A 15,377-nucleotide genomic window follows, 5' to 3' on the forward strand; every position below is an offset into this window, starting at 1 on the left:
ACTTCCCAGGGTTCTACCCTCAGGCATCTTCTCTTCCTACTCTATCAATGCTCCCTAATCTCTGATTCCCATGGCTTCATCTCTCACAAATGTGCTGCAGTTTGTCAAATCCTTTTTAAATCAAATCTATATCGGTATTCTCTACATTTATTTAGACCAAATTCGTACTAGACATTTCTGATTAGATATTACATGGACATCTCAAATAAATATTATTGCATGGGTACCACAAATTAATATATCAAACTGATCTCTTCCCTTCCCCACCATCAAAAATAAAACCCAAAGTCTCTTTCATGTGACTTTCACATTTTGACAAATGCAACATCATCCATACAACATTTATAACATGGTGGAAGAGTTGAAGGAAAAAGGGATAATGTAACAGCTGATGTGGATGAGAACACTATATGGCATGTGTATTGCAACAGGTTACACACAAAACAAGCTTGTAACTCTTGACTCAACAGCACCTGTACATAAGTATCATTAACACTGTAGTAAATACCACTTGTGGTTACTGCCTATTATGGATGCACTCAATTCATTTTCAGCCTTCATATTCATATATAATTGGCTATTCAGTGTTGGCATTGGCCTTGACCTTTCAAATGCCAAATCATCAAATACTGGCTTCAAGATCAGTTCTCACATCCCTGAACTTATATATGACCAATAATATTTTTAAAATCTACTCAGTGTCATTCTGCCTTCTAAGTATCTGAATATTCCCTTTCAAATAAGGACAAGCCTTGTAAATGTGGCTCCAAATATGACTTGAAGTGAAAATCTCTAGAATTGCCATAAATATAGAAATTTTATTAATTCAACTATATATACGTTTCTCATTATGAAAAAAAAGTTGCAAGAATTGATGTAGTGTGAAAGCCGTTTAAGTATAAAAATGCTAATAAAGAACTTTTAAATAGTTAAGTAAACAAACAGTAAAATAGATTGACAGCTAAAATACAAATATTAAGAGAGTATGTGCCATCAGAAAACTTTAGAAAGAATACGTTATCCTTTTTCATCCAACAAATATTTACAGAAACCTAAATAGCAAGACAAAATAGTAGAGATTCGATCATATTAAAATAACTTTGGGAGAATTATTTGGTATAATAACTAGAGTGAGTAAAAGTAAATATAACGCCTGGGTTGTCTCAGGACTGTGTGGGAAAACAATGCTGGAGTCTGTCTTCCCACAGAACTATTGCCTTACAAACTATGGAGGTAAGATAAATGTGGAATGTGTGTCTGCCTGGCTTGCTATGAAACCCCTGATCTTTGGCACTCCACTGGGGAGCTGCATGTTAGCACGCAAGCCCTGGACCTATGTGACTAAAATGTAACAGAAGACTAGTTGGAAACTAAGGCTATGACTTCTCAGTGCTAAGATGACCCTCATACTCCAAGCTCTTGTCAACAGCAGCCATACACGGTCCAAAAGCAAAAGAAGTCATGTGTATAGGTGGCCTGTCAGGCTTCTCCATAAGATAAAGATGCTGAGCACTTTGTATTTCTCATCCTGTATCCTTGCCTAAAGTCTCTAAGGCTATATCTATTCTATGTAATTCTTTTCCCTTCATCAGATATTTGATCCAAGCTGTGCTAAATCAGATTCTCTCAGAAGCTGAATGATACTGAGATGAGAAGTCGAGGAAGCCTCATTATGTTAATAACAGGGCTTTAAAGACAAGCCTCTTGAACTTCTATTGATAGTTTCCAAAGTAAACGCTTTCCTGGATTCTGTGAAATAATTTTTTATTCTTTTAATGACCTTTTAATTCTTTTAACCTTTTTTGCTTAAGTATTATTGTAAAATTATACACACAGAGATACAAACATATATATATAATTCTATACGTTATTGGTGGTGGTATTGAAAAATGATTACTTCAGGTCAGCTAAAAAGCATGGAGGGAAATGTTTAGAGTGTAATCATATATGTTATGAAGCTACGGGACATGTAGGACTTTACAGTCTTTCACAGACTATCTGACTTAATGCTTTGTATGAAAAAGGGAAAAGGAACTGGAAAGTGTCTTCAGCTAGCATAGATGAAGAGAAGCTAAGATCTTATTTGTTCCAGAGAACATTTATACTTATTTATACATTATATAAATGATCATATATTTATATGCTTAAGCTTTTTTTTACAAAGATGTGAGAATGAATATTAAAATTGATAGTGTTTCCTCTCTTCTTTTATTATTATATTGTCTATTATGCAATTTTATAAATGTTGGCTAAAATAGCAAAACATACGAAACTATACAGCTAAATGAGACATAATCTAACTTTATACCCTTATGTAACGGTTCATAATTTGGAGTGCATAGCTTAGCACTACATCTCTGCATGAGAGGCAGCTAGCACATGGCGCAGAGGCCATATCTTTACTCAGACACCCTGAATTCAAATTCTCGCTCTGCCCCTTACTGCCTTTGTGATCTGGAGTAAGTAACTGAACTCTGCGTCCAGTCTCCTCATTTATTGAGAGAGAAAGATAACAGCTCTTACCTCATAGAGTTTATGAAGATTAAGTAAGTTTCTGAATTTAAAGCACTTAAAACACTTTCAGGCACACAGTAAGAGGTCAATAAATGTCAACTTTTCTCAAAATTATTTGCTATCAATACAAGCTAGAATATACACTGTTCATGGCTAACATTTTTCTACGTCTCAATTATTTAAAAATCCATACTTCCCCCAATTTTTATAACATTCAATCATGAGTAAAATCATATGAAGTCTTAAATATTTATCTTTTATAAACTAACACACAAATGTAAATTATATATCTATATCTGGCATTTGTTAGGAAAATATTAAATTTAGTGACATATATTCAATTGTATAAATTACATTTAAAATAAATCACAGGAATAAAACAAATATATTGGATGAAATTGAATGTGTTTGATGTTATTTTACTAATTTTAACAAATGTATTAAAATAGAACTACTTGGTTCATTTAAAATTTGCCTAAGGTAAGACTGGAACCTAGTGCATTAAATAAAATTTTTAAATAAAAGCTTGTGAGGTCTGTAGTATTAAACAAAATTTAATGTTGTTTCTTTCAGGCTCAGAGGCAACATTTTTTCTAAAAGGTAGATCTTTTGTTAGGTTACCTGAGAACTGATCATGCGCTGAGACGAGCGAGCAATATTGGCAGGCAGACCAAAGAAACTAGGTTTGTCATCCTCTGGAAGTTTTTCAATGACAGCTCGATAGTCCTAAGTATAAAGAAGTAAAAAACAGCTCTTAAATAAGGATTGAACTTACAACCACTGAAATCAGAAAGAATGAATACAGTGAAATATTAAATTATTAGTTATTCATATATTTTCTAGGTAAATCTTACTTTCAGTCTGTATATTAACTCAGTCATCTATGAGAAATAGTCTTTGTTATTACTACTTCTTCATACTTAAATTACTTGATACTATTTTTTCTTATTTTAACTCCCCACATTCAAAGGGGTCCTGAATTGAATAAAACAAACATATTTGAGTGGCTATGCCCACTATGTGTAAGATATTATGTTAGATGTTTTCAGGAAAGCCCTGTAATTATTTTTCGTGTAACTTACCAAAAACTAATCTACAGAGCGGACTTCTGCTTATATCAAGATAAATATTCCAGCAATCTTTTTTAAAAACTTATAGGAACTTTAGAATCCTATACACACACACTCTGGTATGCAAGCACTGCTCTGTAAATCACTTTATCTTAAAACAATTCCACAGTTTTTAGTTTGCTGGTGAGGTGTGATGAAATGTACTGATAATCCTATCATTTCATCCCAAGAATTACTCTAAGCATTGCAAAGGCTTGATATGACAAGCACGCATCTGAACAATTATTCACTCAAGACTCTCAATGGGAAACTACATGTAGACCAAGAGGATTTATTCAGTCTGACCCAAAGATGAGAAATGTTTTGTTTGTTTGTTTTTATGAAAAGACAAGTTACTTTAAGGCAGGTATTGCGTATGCGTCTAAACTGTTCTTGCTGAAGTAGGAAAAATGGTTCTTGGTAAAGAGACTCATCTTCTGCAACCCTCCCACCTCCTATCCTCCTTTCTCATCCTTGGCAGCTGCCCCTGAAGTATTTCCAAGGAAACAGTTGGACTCCAGGAAGCCCAAGACCTATAAATATGTCAAATTTTGGAAAGACAGGCTGTTCTTTGAAATTTTTCCTCTCCTATAAATCAACATTTGTAAACTTCCTCAAGGTAGTCAATCACCATGAGCACATGGATAAATATATATGTATGTCTACGTGACTGTAGGTGAGTGTATGCTTATATATATGCATGCATTTATCTGTGTGTATGTGTGTGTGTGTGTGTGTGTGTGTTCTCTCCTGGGAAACTTTTGCTTCCTCCTTCTATCTAACTCAATTAGATAGAAAGGTAAACATTAATTCTCATAAATCATCCTATAAATTTAAAACTACTACCCTCTTTGTATTTATACACTTCATTCATTTCAAAATGGCTGTGAAATTTTTTCATCTAGACTGGTTAAAGTCTTCTCTCTACCTAGGACTATACACACACTGACATATTTCCTAAATAGTAGATAGCTACACATCCAGACTGATTTATCCTCTCTTTGACACAAAAGAATATACACCAAATGATACCATTTACATTAAGCACCCAAAACAGGCAAAACTAATCTAGACTGTTAGAAGTCAGGATAATGTATCCTTCGTGGGTGAGGAAGTAACTAGAAGGGAACATGAGGAGGACTTCTGGGGAGCACATAATGTTCTGTTTCTTGATCCCACTGCTATTAAACACATGTATTTAACGTATAGAAATTCACTGTATTGTACATTTATGATGAACACTTTTCCGTATGAATTCTATTTTTCAATTTAAACCTCAAACTGTCGAGACAGAAGACTTGTCAAGGTACACTATCTGAAACAAGTATATAACAAATAACTATGTGATACATCTGTTTGCTCACTCACTCTAAGGTTCTCCCACTAGAAAGTAAACTCCAGAGACGCACCATGGGATCCTCAAGGTCTAGAACAGAGCTATCATTGAGCAGATTTCAGTGCATGTTATTGAATGAGTAAATGAATGAAAAACACTAAAAAACAAAATAGATGGGATATTTAAAAACATAATAGATGCAATATTCAATAAGAGTAACATATTTAATTTTTTTGTGTGTGAGGAAGATTGTCCCTGAGCTAATATCTGTGCCAATGTTCCTCTATTTTGTATGGGGGATACTGCCACTGTATGGCTTGATGAGTAGTGTATAGGTCCATGCCCAGGATCTGATACTGCAAACCCTGGGCTGCCAAAGTGGAGCACGCGAACTTAACCACTACACCAGGCCAGGCCCTAACAGTGGTTTTTAAGCTTTCGTTTTTTGACAAGTATGTTGCTGAAACAAAGGAATTTTCTTGAAAAATATATGGATTAGAGAAAAAGGCACAATCCTGAGAGAACTATATAATTACCTTGGTAATTCATGAAGAAATGTATAATTATAATACCCTATGGAATAAAAACATTATTTGGGCATTTATACAAATTTAGGTTTGTGGCAAAATAAGCTAGAATTGAGGTGGGCTATATTTAGTACTGTTTTCAGGAAAAGATGACAGCATTCTAGGAGGCTTTCATATGGTGACTCGAAGCAAAAAGCTACAGCTGGCTAAAATAAATGCACATAAACAAGAATGTTGGCATGAAGGCCAGATAAAGTGAATGCCTCTTATATATTTAGAACTACTTTAGATTTATAAAGCAATTTTATAGAAAGTGCAGATGCATGTGTTAAATAATATTTGCTTTCTCTCATATTCTTTTATCCGTCAGAGCACTCACGCCTACTAGGTGGAAAGTAGCGTATTCTCCCACTCCGGATCTTCACAGCAGTCCTATTATCCTTGGTTACTCCCATCAAGATGAACCTACAAACCTCATCCTATTATCACCAATCAAACTTCAGTAAGTATCCAAAGGTGTACAGGACAGCTAACTAGAGTTTAGAGAATCAGGACGCATATTGCCATAACAAATAATAATCCATATTTGTGAATGATAATTAATTACTTGTGCATCTGAAAAGTAAAGACATATATTTAATAACATAAGAAATGATTAGAGTGTCTATCTAGCACTAGATTGAAAACGATTAATTTTACCTACCAAAATGCTGCAGGACTTTGGTAGAGATAGGGAATATGGAAAAACACTCTTCTTGTTCCTTTGGTTTAAAGCATCAATTATTGAAGAATTAAAAAACTGTTTCAGGTATGATTGAAGAACTCTAAGGTCAAAATAGTTATCTATACGTCCTCCATAAATAGCATTTTCAAGTAAACCATGTACAAATTCCCACTGTACATCTTTGGTACCTATAATTAAAAAAAAAATACTTTTACTAGTTTCATTCTTAAGATATTAGAAATAAGCTAAAAAGTACTCTAAAATATTAAGTAAAGTCCTGTCTCAAGCTATATTTATAGAATATAACAACATATATTTAATTCTGTTAACTCATTCCTTAAAATGATCATTAACATTAACATGATACTCTTTAATAAAAATAATTAATATTAATATAATCACACAATGGCTAACATTTATTGAGAGATTATTTAATCAAGTAGAATTTCCCAAATTTATATATATAAACTCACTCAAGCCTCCTAACAAACATCGAAGTACTAATATTATCCAATAATACAGATGGAGAAATGGAGGCCTAGGGACGTTGAGTCACCAAAATCAGAAAGTCCCACAGTCCCACAGATCTGAACTGGAATGAGGTACTATTGAAACCAGAGCCATACTCTTATCTGCCACACAACAGTGTTTCCTTAAATTGGAAATACCTTAGAGGAACATATCCAAAACCTAATTTTATGCAATGAAAAACAGTTCATAAAATAATCTGATTAATGGAGAAACTGTACAGAACACCTTCACACATTAGTCTTCTAAATACTAGGATTTTTATAGTCAATTGTCCATTTTCTATTCTAATAAAAGAGAAATGCAGTACAAAAAAACCATAATGGGACTTTTCTATGCGATATTTCATTTGCAACAGAGACATTGTCTTAATCACAATTCAGTGGTAATATTAAAATGTAAGAATTAAATTTCAGATCTGCAGTAAATATAGCAAACACAATTATATTTAAACTAACTAGTTAACATGACTGCCAGCATTACTAGTTTAGTTCTGTTTTGTTACTATAAAATTCAGAGATAATCACACAGATTGATGGCAGTGGTATTCTGTGCCTCGGGACATAGTGACTTAGGCTGCTTCCTGCAGAACAAGGGCACCTGCAGGCTGGAGGACTAATTAAAGTGGTTTCCTGCTTATATCTCACTATCAACAGTGGCTAAGTAGCTATAACAAGGGATACCACCAGCACTCAGTTTTCTAGTTCTGCCTTGATGTTCACTAAATACATTAGTAATGCATATGTCATTCATTCATAAGCAGGTCACCAGGGCATACAGAAATATTAATGTACCTTCCAACTTATAAAATACAAATAGCCATTATATGAAACATTTTACAGAATTTTTATGAGAAATTCTTACTTTTCTCATTAACTCATTGTTCTCAAGACAAGTTTTATTTTAAGATTAAAAAAAGAACAACAAATTATAAAACAACAATAACAGTAAACAATTATTGCCAGCTTACTTAGTATATTAAATGTACTAAATGTTAAATGCTTCATGTGGTGTTTCTCATTCAAACTATTCAAAAAATTGAACTAAGGCAGTGGCTACTATTATTCCTATTTTACAGATCAGAAAACTCAGGCTTAAAGGTTGCTCCAGGTATCACATAACACAGTTACATAATTTCTATACCAACTGCCCCCTGATTAAAGTGCTGGTTACATGAATGTGTTCCGTCTTGAAACGACATTGAATGATAATCTTACAATATATGTACTTTTTGTACATACATTATATTTCATTAAAAAAATTTTTTTTTTTTTGGCTGGGGGAGATTGAACCCTGAGTTAACATCTGTGCCAATCTTCCTGTTTTCTATGTGGGTTGCTGGCATAGCATGGCCACCTACAAGTAGTGTAGGTCTGTGTCTGGGAATCGAACTTGAGTCCCCAAAGTGGAGTGTGCTGAACTTAACAACTAGGCCATGGAGCCAACCCCCTAAAAGTTTTACTCTCGTAAACATATAAATTAAAATGGGACTTGGCCACATCCTAGATGTCTATCCTTGTTCTTTTGCCAAAGACAAGTTACAGAATAATTTCTCATGTCATTAATTTAAAAAACAATAACTGAGTGCCTAAGATGGATGAGGCCCTGTTTAATTTTTTTATTTTTTGAGGAAGATTAGCCCTTAGCTAACTGCTGCCAATCCTCCTCTTTTTGCTGAGGAAGACTGGCCCTGAGCTAACATCCGTGCCCATTTTCCCCTACTTTATATGTGGGATGCCTGCCAAGGCATGACTTGCCCAGTGGTGCCATGTCTACACCCGGGATCCGAACCAGTGAACCCTGGGCCACCAAAGCAGAATGTGTGAACTTAACCTCTGCACCACTGGGCTGGCCCTGAGGCTCTGTTTTAGGTGCTAAGGACATACAAAGTAACCAAAACAGTCAAAGATCTTGCTTTAATGTAGATTAGACTCTAATGGGAAGAAATAAACAAAATAATAAACGAATAAATAAACAAGAAAATATCAGGTAGCACTAATGTACTAAAACAATAGAATAAGAGGATAGAGAATAAGTAGAAGATTATTTTAGAGTTGGTCGTAATAAAAAGCTTTTCTGAAGAAGACACCTCTAAGCTGAGATGTGTATGATAAGAAGAAAGTTACTTAAAAGTTTGGGAGAAAAGCATTTCAGACAGAAGGAAGAGTCCTACCAAAACCTTCCAGTATGAACAAGCCTGGCTTGTTCAGGAAACAGAAATAAGACAAATACGGCTGTAGGTTTTAAATGGGAATTATATACTTTATTTTACTTTTCTAAAAAAAAGTTTGTTTACTTTGTGGAGCATTTTTGAAAAGGTGCTAAAATAGAAATTAGAGTAGGCAAGAAGACACTGTTTTGATTACCAAGGGACTGATAAAGTTGAAAGAAGTAAACAAAATCATGATGTGATTTAGACATGGAAGGAAGAGAAATTGCCAAAGCACTGGATATTTGAGGATGAGAAAACAAAAAGAACCCAGGGTGATTCACAAGCTTTGAACTTGAACAACCACATGAATGGTGATGCCATTTACTGAAATGGGGCAGACTCAGGGCAGAGTGGTTTGGCAGGGTTGCAAGGTGGGAGAGGGAAATAAAAATCAAGAGTTCTGTTTGGGACATTTTAAACTTGCGATTCCTAGCAACGTCTTCTCTTCACTAATCCACCATTGTTCTAAACTCCAATGTCCTATTGCCTTGGCCCTGCACAATAAACTTCAGGGATTGGACTGTCCCTGTCTTCAGGAAGCTAAGAGCTGGATGGTTTCAGGGGATCAGATTATATGGTCTTGTTTGCCACCCTATTTCAATCTATTATTTATACCTTGGTTCCTGATTCCTACCTAATCATACAATTAAGATTGTACAGATCCTTGGTATTGACCTTAATGCACCATAATCCTGAATTTTAACAGTTTCCTTGAAAGAGATCTGAACGATTCAGTTGAAGCTGGAAACTTCTGAAGCCCACAAAGTAAAGACAAGGTACTTCCAGCTTTCGACCTCCTGAGAGATAGAGATCAATCAGAAATCTCTGTGTTATATCAAAACCAACGGCCACAATTGATAATTTAATGTAAGAACTCTCAGAAAATACAAGCATGACAGTCAGGACAGAAAACACAGAATAAAAAGCAAAAAGTAAATTTTATGATAGGAAGTTAAGTCACTCTTGAAGAAATCATATTGTTAATAAGACCTCAAAAAAAATCTTCATTAACACTAGAGATAAAAATTTTCATCATTAGAACTTACCGTCAAAGAGTCTGTCAATAATGTTGTACCCAGCCCGAAGATCTGATAAAGAAAACTCATAAAACTTGGTCCAGCCCTATGAAAACAAATTTTAAAAATATTAAAGAACTATAAGCAGTGTTCAAAGCTATATATGTATGTATCACTGCCCTTACAATCTTAAAAAGAATGTTCAACATATGCTAAAAAGAAGATAACTCCTGAGAATTTTTAATAAAAACAATAAACAATAAAGTAATAATAAATCTTTTTAAAAAGAAATATTTTGACCTCCACAGCATGCAAAGGACCTTATAACACCATAACAGTTTTTAACATTTAAGTATGTGGCAATACAGTCACATGCAGAGAGAACAAATTAGCATAGTAAATTTTTGAGTGTACTTACTATGTACACATTTTGTCCTTCAGATTTGTGGATTTTCTCCACAAACATGAAAACAGAAATATTACAAAAATTTGTAAAGGCCCAAAGGCATATAGTATTATTTTACATACATTTGATCTACAAAGCATTCATGTTAGAACTAAATAAAATTACAAACTTACAGCTAATAACTAAAACACTTGTGTAAAAAGAATATTCACAGAGATCTATATTTTGTAGAGAATAATATGAAATAATTAAAAATAATTTCTATGGGGCTTCCATGAACTGTAACTAATTAGTTTTATCCAATAAAATAAGTTCAAACTAAAATCTATTTAGACTTGAATACTATTTAAGAATATTGATACAAATTTCAGTCATTCACTCATCATTCCAAAAATATTTATTAAATGTGTGTTATATATCAGGCTCTGGGAATAAAAGAATGAGTGAATCAAAACATAAACAATCCTTGCTCTCTTATAGCTTTCAGTCAAATGTGAGAGGGGGGAGGAGGATGGACACATTCACTCACTCAAATACATGGACAACTACAAACTGTAATAGGTTTGATGGAAAGACACACACTTGGTGTAAATAAGAAAGAGATCTGACCTAATCTAAGACGTAAGGGAAAGTCACCCTGGTGGGGTGGGGTGGGGTATAAAACAGAAAGGCAAAAGTAGACAGACAGGACAAAAGAATTAAAGAATTTTTGTACTGTATTGTAACAGAAGGCGAAGATACCAAAAAAAGAGGTGTTAAGAATGATTTCTAAGCATATGGCTTACTCAAATTGATGGTGGTGTCATTCGTTGATAAGTGGAATACTGAAAGAATATGTGGTCTAGAAAGGGATATCATGAGATCATTGAATAAAAGTGTTCAACAGAAGCTTATTGAGTGTCTGCTATATACTAGACACTGTTTTGTTCAATGAGAATATTGCAAAGAACAAAAAAGACAAAATCTATGCTCTGAAAAAGCTTATGTTCTACTACTTGGATCTAGAATATGTGGGTTTTCAGTCATTTTTGAGACATCCAACTGGATAGGTCAAATAAATAGTGAGATATATAAATCTAGAGCTTAGAGAATTCATCTGGGTTGGATATACAAATTTGGAGGTCACTAGCGTTTGAATAGTTATGAAAAAAATAGCATAGATGATGAGAAAACAAAAGAAATTTAAACTTCACTCAGTAAGTTATTTTATACCCAAGAATTAAACATATATAAGGAGCATGTACCCATCAACAGTTAACAAAGTTCCTATAACATTTGAAATAATTTTTTTACCAACTCAAAACAGTCTTATTAATAACATTTATATCACTCTCATAGATCTTATTTGTGAAATGTTTAAAAGCTTTTTAAAGTACCTTAAAGATTACTCAATACTTCTAAAACTCTCAAATTAGAAGAATGTTGCTATCAATAATTGTTAATATAGCAATTTCCAAGTGAAATACTAATTCCAAAATAATAACTGGACTCTCTATATAACAGTTACTGATACACTGTTGGATGATTAATGATTTAAAAATATACGGTACAAAAAATTTGAAAGGTAATTTTTGTTATTCATGTCCTATTTTTTGATAGAAATAATGTTGTAAATTGTGGAGGGGTGCTCTAGATAGCCAATCCAATCCTATTTAGCCCTCTCGGAATCTAGGCACTTTGTTAAGTGTTCTTATGAAGATGAATGAGATGAAGCCTGTTGTCAGGGTGCTCACAATCTAGCAAGAATAACAAGATATCAGAGAACAACAAATATAAAACAAAAGTTAACATCACATCTAGTACAGTATTAGAAGTACAACATATACGTGTAAAACAGACATTAATTCTGCAACCAAGTATAGCATTGCAATGAAAAATAGCAAAAAATAGTCTTTTACTAACATGAGGAATGAAAACTAAGTTGAATTAGTAGTGGATCTTTACTTCTGAGATTTGGTCCTTAAAAAAAAAACCAAAACCAAATGAGGAAAAGAGGTAAACAGAGTTTGTGGAGTACATATCCTTAAGACACCATCTCTAGCAATTTATGGTATTCTATATTTGTCTACTTTTACCTCCAATTTTATGATTTTCATGAGAGCAAACAGAGTGGTAAAAAAAAAAGCAACATTTTCAAATATTTTTGTGTGTACAACTGAATTTCTGTATTTTCTATGGAGAACATTTTGGTAATATTTATGAATTTTTCAAAATACACATATCTTTTGATCCAAACAGTCCACATTTAGGAATTGGCCATCATGAATAAGCCTTAAATGAGGCAAGTACAGGGATCTCCACTGCAATATTTTCTGTAAGAGCTAAGACTGAAAGAATATGTATGCCCATCCAACAACACAAAACTGTTTACAAATATGTACATCAATATAATAAATACAAATAATATTTTAAAATCTGGTATTAAATGGGTACTAATATTTAACAAACTCTACAATGTATTGGTTAATAAAGTAAGGTACAGAGCCATATTTGTAACGTGCTGCCATTTGAGTTAAAAAGAATATATGTGTGTTTATAACTACATAAAATGTTTGTATATTTCTATAATATCCCTGAAGGACATCCAAGAAATGGTGAACAGTGGATGCCCTGGGAAAAGACACTGGGTGGCAGAGGGATAAAGAGGGAGGAGACTAAATTTTAACTGCAAACTTTTTCATAGCTTTCTAATTTATACATGTGCATGTATTACTTAATAAAAAATAAAATATAATTTCATTTAAAAGTATAATTTTTCTTTCCTCAATAAAGTTGCATCACTATCACCATTCTACGTGTATCCATCAAGACTAATTGATCCTTTAGGCTAAGGACAGACATCAGAGAAATTAGGGGCAAAGGTTTTAGAGGACGATGGGTCTGGTCATTTCCAAGCTCTACAGCTTTTTAGACGTGATTCCTTCAGCAAGTTAATCACCATTGAGATTCATTGTCCTCCTTTGTAAAATGAGAATAATAAGCATACCCTCCCCATGAATGTGTTATACAAATTATATGAAACAACACATTGCTATTATTATTTACTATTTCATCAGTTTGACAAATATTTATTGATAGATTATACGACAAGCACAGTTAAGCACTTCTAAACATACACTATTTCATTTAATCCTCACAACAAAGGTAAATGTGATCATTACTCCCATTCTACAGTTGAGGACACTGTTGCTTATTGGGGTTAAAGAAATTTACTTGAGGTCACACAGCTAGGAAATTCTAGACTCAGGACTCCAAACCAAGTCTGTAACTCCAGAATCTAATGCTCTTATTTTGACATGTAACTGAAATAGAGAGGCTAAAAGAAACGCAAGTGGGGAGGGCAGTTTGAGGAGAGATTATCCCAATAGAAGTAGACAAGGTTGAAAAAAGAGCAAGGAAAAATTTAAAGATTGAAGAGTGATGTAATTTATGGGTAAGATAGGCATTTGGCAAAAAAGAATGAAGCACTGGTACCAGTTAGGACCGCCAAGATGATGGAAAAATGTGGCTATTGATTGTGATGATAATAACAACTAGGGCCTATGGTGAGACAGCACTTGACCAAAGATCATACAGAAGCCCAGTGTGACTGAGGTGTAGAGAACAAGCGGGAAGAGGGGGTCTGAGAGGAGGCTGAAGAGATAGGCAAATCTTTCCTTCTGAACCACAGTAAGAAGCAGCATATTTTTTCCCAAGTACAATAGGAAGATTTTAAGCAGAGTAGCAACATAACCAAATTGACATATTAGAAAAATAATTCTAGCTACCAAATGGAAAAAGCAAGAAGAGTTGGAAGGTTATCTCAAAGTAGTACAGGTTAGAGGTGATGAGGTTTGGAAAAAATGGTGAGGAGAAATGCAAACATTTGAACTATATTTTGGAAGTAGAATCAACAAGACTTGATAACAAATCAGGTTGGGAGGCTAAGAAAGAGAAACATTTCAAGAACAACTCAGGTTTCTAGCTTGAGGAAGTAAACAGATGTCAATGCCTTTTACTGAGAGGAATACACTAAAGAAAAAGCAGACATGCACAATTCACTGTTTGAACTTTGAGATATAAACCATAAAAATGATACGTAACAATCATTGAGGGCTCATGACTGTTCATGCATCGTTCTAAACACTTTAACTCAAAGAGATGTGAAGTAGATAATTATCCACAGTCCAGAAGTTTAAGAGAAAAGATTGAAGTAGAGATACAAATTTATGAATCATGAGCAAAACTATAAAGTAATTGTAGCCATTTACACTAAACTGCAAAAATATTCTAATATAAAAAATATGTACAGCTTAGAATATACCCAAGACATGTTCTCACTTACCTGTGGAATATAATTTCTTCTTTCTTGACACGCAGCATGAAACCATGCAAAACTGAAGAGAGCATGAGCTCGATGTATATTATCCTTTTTGCTAATTTGCTCAGGAGTCCAAGATTCATAAGTACGCATTAAATTCTTCTTCAGACCTGGAGGTGACTAAAGATAAAAATTAACAGATAGCATATTGTTTACAACCTTACAAATAAATCAGCAGGTAACATATTTCGGAACATATTTTAATGAAGAAAATTTTTCACCATTACCAAGTTTGACTTAAATTGTTATTGTTATTTCAAAATATATTAATATAAAACTAGTTTTAAATTCTTTATATCTAACAGTTCATTTCAATTATAAACCCAAAATAATTTTTCAAATTAAAAAAACCTATATAACCAACAATATTCAAAATAACCAAATAAGTTTTATATGATCATTGAAGTATTTTACTGAAACTAAATCATCATTTATAATACAAATGTGGTATTGATTCTTATGGGGCAGGTGTTTTTGACTACTATATGCCAGTTATCCCTTTCCAGGTGCTATTTGAATTTCCATGAGGACTTCAACATACTATTTACATATAATGTCAACCAAGCTTAGTGCACATTAGTCCACTACAGTTAAAGTGGGCATTACCTGACATTGCCAAGTTCATAAACACAAATTCAACCTCAG

At 33.5% G+C, this 15,377-nt stretch overlaps 1 protein-coding gene across 3 annotated transcripts in view; it reads right to left on the minus strand.

Annotated features, from left to right (window-relative positions):
• The window catches only part of DYNC2H1 (dynein cytoplasmic 2 heavy chain 1), a 289,645-nt gene that overhangs the window by 102,824 nt on the left and 171,444 nt on the right, over window positions 1-15,377 (minus strand). For all 3 annotated transcript variants that reach the window (XM_070490370.1, XM_070490369.1, XM_070490368.1), the window contains 4 exons: window positions 14,697-14,852; window positions 9,997-10,072; window positions 6,190-6,398; window positions 3,136-3,240 (listed from right to left, as the gene is read on the minus strand). In XM_070490370.1, coding sequence (XP_070346471.1) covers window positions 3,136-3,240; window positions 6,190-6,398; window positions 9,997-10,072; window positions 14,697-14,852 — 546 coding nt within the window. The remainder of the gene's footprint in view (window positions 1-3,135; window positions 3,241-6,189; window positions 6,399-9,996; window positions 10,073-14,696; window positions 14,853-15,377) is intronic.

The sequence above is a fragment of the Equus asinus genome, chromosome 20 (assembly GCF_041296235.1).
Source record: "Equus asinus isolate D_3611 breed Donkey chromosome 20, EquAss-T2T_v2, whole genome shotgun sequence".
NCBI lineage: Eukaryota > Metazoa > Chordata > Mammalia > Perissodactyla > Equidae > Equus > Equus asinus.